This window comes from Centropristis striata, chromosome 6 (assembly GCF_030273125.1).
Source record: "Centropristis striata isolate RG_2023a ecotype Rhode Island chromosome 6, C.striata_1.0, whole genome shotgun sequence".
Classification (NCBI taxonomy): domain Eukaryota; kingdom Metazoa; phylum Chordata; class Actinopteri; order Perciformes; family Serranidae; genus Centropristis; species Centropristis striata.
In genome coordinates, this window is record NC_081522.1 from 29,902,902 (window position 1) to 29,911,629 (window position 8,728).

Below are 8,728 nucleotides of genomic sequence, written 5' to 3' on the forward strand. Positions count from 1 at the left end.
GGACTGAGTGTGGAGTTAAGGCCGAGCCTCCTGTGTCTTCCCCTCCTGTGCTCTTTCTCTCTCAGACACAGAACATTTCCTCTCTCTTGCTCTCTCTCTCTCTGGGTTTCTCTGTCTCTACACCACATAGTCTGTCTGTCCCTATCTCTTTTTCTTTTCTCAACCCGTCTCTCTCTTGTTCTCCGTATCTCTCTCCGTGCACCCACAGGATCTTCTCCATGTCTTTGAAGAAAAAAAAAATGTTAGAACTCTTGCTTAGCACTATGATTCACAACTAGTATGGAAGCCTGCCAGGCCCTGCAACCTGCTGTGCTCAATGGAACACATTTAGCTCTGCCCTGATATTCTCTTTCAACTGCTGAACTCGACTTGAAACGAGCAGCTCTTTGTCAGAAAAAAAGTTACACTGTATTATGATTTTTATTCAAAATATAATTTCTATTGATGGCTACTATAATTCCACTCTGCTGTATTTCATCACTGAGCAGGTCTGCTAGAGTCATTGTGCTTATGTCCCTTGCTCCAGGACCTATTATTCATAGACAGTGACAGAACAGCATACTTTCATATTCAACACTATGTAATGGTATAACACACCACAATTCAACACCTCTCTCAAACACTGTCAATTAAAAACCTGAACTACATTACTTTTTTTAATGTAATATCACTTGTGGATCTGTTATGTATATACAAGCTTCTATACTTCTTAAGACCCATTTTATAGACTTGATTTTATGTTATATCAATTTTCATTGCCTATATTTTCTCTAGCCTTTTATTTGCATTAATTTAGTGATATGTTCTGGTATGTCCTAATTGTTTAATTTGTTTTATTATTATTATTATTATTATTATTATTATTTACCCCTTTTGGTCTTATTTTGCAATTGTTGAGCCCCACTGTCTGGCTTTCCACTTTTACATTGCGTTTAGCTAGCGAAGGGGACAATAAAGCTCCGTGAACCATTTGCTTTATTTTTTGAAAAAAAAAGAGGCTTTAGCAATGATAATTGAGTGTGTTTTCAGCCCTTTGTTGAACAAAGAGCGCCAAATAGTGGGCATGAAGCTTCGTTGTCCCAACACTACCTTTAGCCTTCTGCTCTTACTTGGCTTTGACTTAAAAAAAAAAAGTTTTTAAAGGTGCTATATAAATAAAGTTATTCTTATAATCATACACATTGTGTATGCATAATGTATATTCAATTTTCTTATCCCCAAAAGCATTAAAGTCATTCATCCAACCCTTGTAATTGCCAATCCACTGGACTACAGCCATTCAGGTCGCAGTATTTGTTATTATGTACACACATTATGTATCACAGCTCCTTCTCAGCTCCATCACAGCTGCATTTCACCTGTCTCAGCTCCGTCACAGCTACTTCTCAGCTCCATCACAGCTCCTTCTTATCTCTATCACAGCTGCATTTCATCTCCATCACAGCTCCTTTTCAGCTCCTGCAGCTCCATCACAGCTGCATTTCAGCTCTGCCTCAGTTCCTTTTCACCTCCTTCTAAGCTCCATCACAGCTCCTTTTCAGCTCCTTCCCACCTCATTGCAGCTTTATTTCAGCTCTGTCTCAGCTTTTTCACAGCTGCGTCTCAGCTCACTCAAAGCTATGTCAGTTGTGTCTCAGCTCGGTTTCAGCTCCGTCACAGTAATGTCTGAGCTCCGTCACAGCTGCATCTCATCTCCCACAGAGCTAACTGGTTAGCATGCTAATTACAGTAGATATCTCTGCAACACAATATCATTATACTATTAGATATAATAATATTCTACATATTTCACAAACTGTATCTTTAAACTGCTTGAGACTGTTGGTGTTCATATTGGTTTTCAATGCTGTGGATAATGCCACAGCATTGAATGATCTCCTTTTTCTTGGCATTTTTCACCTAGTCAACACTTCATACAGTGAATCCCCAAGCATAAACTCTAACAAACTAAACAATGGATTCAGAACTTCTTTCGTTCAAAACATCCAGGATAAAAAAAAATGACTTTTTTTTTATTGACACAGATTTCTTTTCTTCTTTGGAACTCTCTTCACTCCATGTGACTTAGCATACAGCTCAGACACAGCTTTTACACACTGTTGGGTCTGATATCACGGCTCAGCGGAAGAGTTTCAAATGAAAAAATATCAATCCAATTCACTAAATCTGAGCTGCTGGTGTTTTATCACTGGATGCTACATGCTGGGCCTTAACAGAACCACCATTTGCAGTGTACTGACTCAAACTGTAGACAAGATGTAGCACTTCATTGCCATTCACAGCACACAGACAGAACACAAACACACACTCACACGCACACATCAGTATTCTAGACATACACTCTCTTTCCCTTCTGTCTCATTCACTCCTGCTCAGTCTGCCCCCCTCCCCTTTATCCCTCTCTCCTTCCACACTTTGTTTCCTCCCTCTCTCTCTCAGCCACAGTAAGATGAAGATCAGTGTGCGTGTCACATCCTCTCTGTCCCAACGGAGTCCCAGTGTGTCTACATGCTCTCCCACACACTCCTGTACACACCCAGTGTTCCACAAGCGTGTTGTGTGTGTGTGTGTGTGTGTGTGTGTGTGTGTAATCACATTACTGGTTACTGGGGCTTTCTGTCAGCTGTCAATCCCAGTGACTGTAGCTGAACTCAAGGTCAGACTGTGTGAGGATGAGGAGAGACCCTGAACATTAAAAATATATTAAAATATGCAACAAGTTGTTAGATGTGTTCAAAGTGCCCAAAGGAAGCAAATATGTCAGAGTGAATTCAGTAGAAATGTGTATAGAATAGTGGAACAGTCAGTGGTGGAATGTAACTCAGTACATTTACTCAAGTACTGCACTTAAGTACAATTTTGACGTACTTGTACCTTACTTGAGTATTTCCATTTTATGTAACTTTATAATTCTACTCCACTACATTCTGAGGCAAATCTTGTACTTTTTTACTCAAGATTACAATACATACATATACAAGATTTAACATGAAAAACATTATCAATTAGTGATTAGACATTTTTTAATTAAACCACAAGACAGGAAACTAACTTGAGCCCTATCTTTTTAAAATGAAAACACTGCTTAAACAAATGCATCAATAATAATAATCCAGTAGTATATTAAGAATATATAAAACAATCTGAGTGGATCCATTCTGAATCATGAGTACTTTTACTTTTGATACTTAAGTACATTTAAATAAGTACATAATAATTTAATAAGTACATTTTAATGCTGGTACTTTTGTAATTTTACTTAAGTAAGTTTTGAATTCAGAACTTTTTACTTGTGGATTAATTTCATAGTGTATTATTACTACTTTTACTTAAGTAAAGGATCTGAATACTTCTTCCAACACTGGGAACAGACTAGTAGAATATTTTGGTTTGATGGAATACAAACAAACAATATTATAGACAATATTTCCACAGAAGACATTCTGGAACAGAATGAGATATTTTCATACAGCATCTATGAGGAAAAAATGCAACTTGATGATGTTTTTCTTCTACTACACCACACAGATATGTTCTGTAAATCATATACCCTGTGCTCTTCTCTGACAATGAAATCATTATCCCCAAAACAGATATCTACAATTGTTTTGAATTCATGTTGGCCGGAGCTGCTGGAGCTCAGACTGCCAGCTCAGCAGTCAATCACACACCTGCACACAACTTCCAATTCTGACAAAAAATGTGTTTGCATATTTCCCTAAAGTCCTTCGGTTCCTTCTTTGAATAATTCAGTTATTGAGAATACATCACCTTGACATTTTTTTTTAATGAATTAGATTTCAACTGGACATGAAACAAATCATGAGTTCAGTTATTTCTTTGATCATTTTATACACATTTAAAAACTTGAAATTCAAAAAAATAGATACATGAAGGACGATAAAAGCGAGAACCATAAAACACAGAACAATAAATTAAATCTAATTAATCTAATCTAATTAAATAGTTAATGGATGTAAAAATAATGTGATGCAAGGCTGTAGTTGAAGTTACATCACAGTTAATCAAGTGTCTCTTACCGACAGTTAGCTAGACTAATTATTTATTTTTATATTACATACTTACCACTGTCTTGCTTTTCTGTTTTTCACTCCCAGATGGATAACTCCTCTTCATTTTCCTTGTGTGGCTTTCCTTCTTGCCATTTAGTTAGTTAGTTTACATAGAATCATGCAGCCACTTGCACTGTGAGTGAGTGGATTCAGGTGGGGGCCCCTTAGGGGGTACTGTTTCCCACAGTCACTGCAAACTTTGTGCTGGGCATTGCTGCTGCTTTAGTTTAAAGTTTGTTGGCCCACAGGGGCCTCCAACTGGCCTGGGGCCGTCAAGTTGCCTGCCTTGCCTGTTGGCAAGCAGCGCCTCTGCCTATACCTGAACTAAGATTCTGCATTTCAGAGATTGTTGCAATGGACAGGTCCCTGCTGGGATTACTTGCTCAGCAGAATGCAAGAAGGCCAACATCCGGGCAGAGAAGCGTCACAGGCAGATGCAATGCAGACTAGGGCGTGGGAATGATGCCACCTGCAAGCTCCACTTCTTCGTCCTCTCAGAGGGTGGACTGGGTGTCTCAGTGACTGACTATCACCTCTGAGTCACCTGAGGTCAACAACAATTTGTCTGTCTATAGAATATGCTGTCCCTGCAAGGGCATCTTTTTTATTTATTTTAGGGCTAGGGTTGTGGTTTTCCTTTGGTTGATATTGGCTGTGGGTATTGCTGCTCTGCATAGCATGAGACATAATGTGAGCCCTGAACTTTCCTGTAGTGTACCATCTAGACTTTAAAAAAAAACAAAAAAAAACCTATTCAACACTGCATACTGTGTATCCCCAAACATGAAACTCAACTGAAAACAAACTAAACTAACAATAAATCCAGAGCCTCTTTCTTAAAGATGTGCATCACATAACCATCTAAATCATTCAAAAGCAAAAATGACTTCTTCATTGACACTGATTAAAAATTATGTTTTTTTATGCTCAGTACTCCATGTGACTTTAATGTATTTACCAGAATACACAGATATAATGAGGGCCTCTTTTATTGTGCACTATGGAACATGACTATTATGGGATAGACAAAGTAGAATCAGCACACTACACAATGCTCTCATGAATATATATTTAATTCAATTACCACACAGTGACTTTCAAGCTCTTCTTCAGACTTTATATCATAATTTGCCTGTCCATTAAAAAAATGGGTACTGTTAAATTTCTTTTTATTTACTATATTATAGTAGTTAAATATTATTTTAGGCTAACCTACTCATTACTAGATTGGGAAACTCTGGCTTGACTTACTGAGTTGAATTCACCTTGTAGGACTGCTTAGAGGAGCTGTGGTTGCTTTGTGGTGCAGGGCCATGCTAACTGTTTTTACATGAAATAAATCAATATTCACACCATCATTTTCAATGTTTTCAGAGGGCGGAAATGACATAACTCTCCTCTTCTCCTTTGTAGCTGTTTTGAAGACGATGAGCCTCCATGTGTTGAGGAGATTGAGTATTCCACAGACTGTCCCCCACTTAAAGGCACTGATCTAGAATCAGATATCAACAACAACATGACCAGTGCTGATGAAGAGGAGGATGATGACGAAGGACACAGGGAAGCAAAACATCAACAAGGTGTTGGCCAGTCAACCCTAAAGAGCTGCCTGGTGCCTCACCTGATTAGACAGAGATCCACTGAGACACTCAACGAGAAAAGAAACACGTGTAATGGAGTTAGAATCAATGGACAAATCCTAAGTTAAGGGAATATTTTTACATTTTTCAGCAGTTTTTCTTTCAAAGGTCTTTTACTATGCATTTCAAGCTTTCCTCATTGAATCATAGCAGGTGGATTTAAATGAAAAACATCTAGTTAAAGGTTTTTCCATATTCAACGGGTACATAAAACATGAAAATCTTGCTCTAATATCCCAGATTGTCCACGTGTGAGCTCCATCATCAATAGTCCATCACCCTCAATATAGCCATAGCCCCTTCTCATTACTGGTTTCTTACCCTAAATTTATTTAAAACATGTCATTGTTTGTTTTTTTATGACTGATTTTGGTACATAATCCATTATAATTAAATACTGTAATAGTACAAATCTTTTCCAGAAAGTGACCATCAAGATCAGACCCAAACTCACATGAAATATGGAACTTGGCTCTTATTGAGGAAAGCTTACAATGCTATTGTGCCTTTTTTTAAGATGAAAAACTACTGAAAGGCTACAGTTTCAACACTTCCATGACGATTCATCTGAAACTAGTCACCACAGCATTACTGTATGTGTGAACAGGATAGTCTTAATGGTGTGGATTGATCTCATGCAAAAGATAAATTAACATGAGTACAATGAACCCATTCCTATAAAGAACATACATGCTACGTGCCATGTAGATGTTTTTCCCATAACAAAGTAGCTCAAGTTAACTTTTTGTCAGCTAGTGGCAGATTGTATATTTCTCATCTTTCAAAAAGAAATGTCAAACTGTAGAATGGTCTTGTTCTGCATTGTCTTTTGTTTCAGTCCTTGGGTGGGAACCAAGAGGCTGGAAGCAGCTGGCAGTTGTTCTAAATGTTAACTAGTATTAAATTTTTTTTATTAATGTCCTTGTTAACCTCTAACACTCCAAAATGATCTCTCATTTTAGACGATAATGAATGAAATTCAGATAATGTCGTTTGTCTATATATACAGACAGGATGCATGGATTATTTAGACTAACAGCACAGTTCTACAATTGTAGCTATGCTATTGCTTCTGTCTCAAACTTGTAAATCCACTTGCGTTGGAGACTTCAGAAAAATAACAGCAGTGGTTGTTTCTTCAAAAAGGTATAAATGACCTATGTTCATGTTCAGCACCGAAGCAGCAGTCTGGTGGTCCTACAGGGGCCCAAAAAGTGACTGGTGAGTGGATGTTGAAGTGATGACTGGAACTTCAAAGCATCAATTCACATTTTCTGTAACCATGAAAAAAGTTTCTTCAGAAAAGTGTTCCTAAACGTAACCAGACTTTACCAAAGAGGCAGCAGATTGACCTATTTTGATGTTAAGGAATAAAGTCTTGGAGTTGAAGTAGTAAATGGATTTCAGGGCACCAGGTAAAGATACTCTGTCACCATCCTTTTCTCACTCATCAAATATTCTATTATGTGTTTGCACCATAGAAACTCATTTCCTTTCAAATAGCTGGGATGTCCATTTATACGGTATTTATGTATGGCCCATCATTAACCCTCCTGTTGGGTTTGTTTCTCAGGAACAGCAATAATGTTTGTGGGTCAATTAGATGTTTACTCATCTAAAAGTGCAGACACCAAAATGTCCCAATAAAAATGGTTTATATTTCATTTACAACTCCATTACTAATCCTTTCAATCAATATTTAGTGCAATGGTGTTCTTTACCTCTCACAGATCATGGTTCAATGAGGATAATTGACTAATTTTTCATAGAAAATGCATGTTAAAACTTTTTTTTATATACATTGAAAAATACCTACATATAAAATACAATAGTTTTACATCACATTGATTTAAAAAAAAAATATTTTACATTTTAGCATATTTTCTTCTATAACAAAATAACAAATAACAAAACAAAAGTCATAACACCTGCATTCTGGCACTTTGCAGATTAGCTTTTTCATTTTATATATTTATTATATTATATATTTATATATTATATTTTATATGTCACTTATCAAACCAAGCAAAATAAATTTTAACCCCTTTAAACTATTTTTTTTTTCTTCGATTTTTTAACTTTTAAATGTGTCAGTTTGACCCGTAACATAACTGGAGGGTCAAACAACTTGTTTATCTTAAGTAATGTGTCTGCTGAGATATCCTGACCTGGTCAGATTGTCTTTAACTTAGTTACAGATATTCATGATCCCCACAGGATGATTCTTATTATGTTGATCTTCCAGACCTTCCCTCTACTGCTTCTATCAGCACAAAAAGTTCCTTTGGATCCTAGAAGATAAATCTTAATGTTTTTATTGATCCCATGCCAAAAAAATCAGGGGCAGATTTCCTCAAAATGTAACGAACACACTGGCTCTGCAGAGGCTGAACCCATTTCATTTGACACTCAATGATCTTTTCCTCCTGTGCCACCTTCTGGACAAAATGTCAGCTTTGCACAAAATATATCATGTACTGTACAGAGCAATTCAGATTCTATAAATGTCGCCCCTAGGGATAAAGTCTTTTATTTCTGAGGTTTTCCAGTAGCATCACAGTAGAATTGTATTTTTGTTTTATGTTAAATATGCTGCAGAGAAAGCACAGTAAACGCAGCTCCACTGTTACATTGCCAGTATAAAACATTTTATTTCTAAGAAACCACAATAATAACAATCCTACTAAAATGTTTTCGGGACATTGTCGGGGCCCTCCTTATTTCTGTTGAACATGAAACTACTCAAGCCTTAAAACTAAACAAAAATATGTTTACTGCCCTTATAAACATCATATCCTGAATGAGAATTTAGATGAGCAATTATAATGATTATTATTGTGAATGCTGGAGACATAAGTTATGTGGTGACTAGAACCAGGCTGCTGCCAGGAAAAGAAGACAGACATCACATGGAAACGGTCCTGCTCATAAATGCGTCTTGGATCATATGCAAGCACATATTCCACTTAGTCCTAAGATTGTAATCTCATCAGGTGCAAACACAAGCTGTTCAAA

The 8,728-nt window shown here is 36.9% G+C and overlaps 1 protein-coding gene across 1 annotated transcript in view; it reads left to right on the forward strand.

Annotated features, from left to right (window-relative positions):
* Window positions 1-8,398, forward strand: part of LOC131973918 (cytosolic carboxypeptidase 4) — a 132,400-nt gene extending 124,002 nt beyond the window's left edge. Inside the window, exon 27 of the mRNA XM_059336053.1 lies at window positions 5,487-8,398. Coding sequence (XP_059192036.1) covers window positions 5,487-5,781 — 295 coding nt within the window. The 3' untranslated portion in view covers window positions 5,782-8,398. The remainder of the gene's footprint in view (window positions 1-5,486) is intronic.
* Window positions 8,399-8,728: the final 330 nt, after the last annotated feature.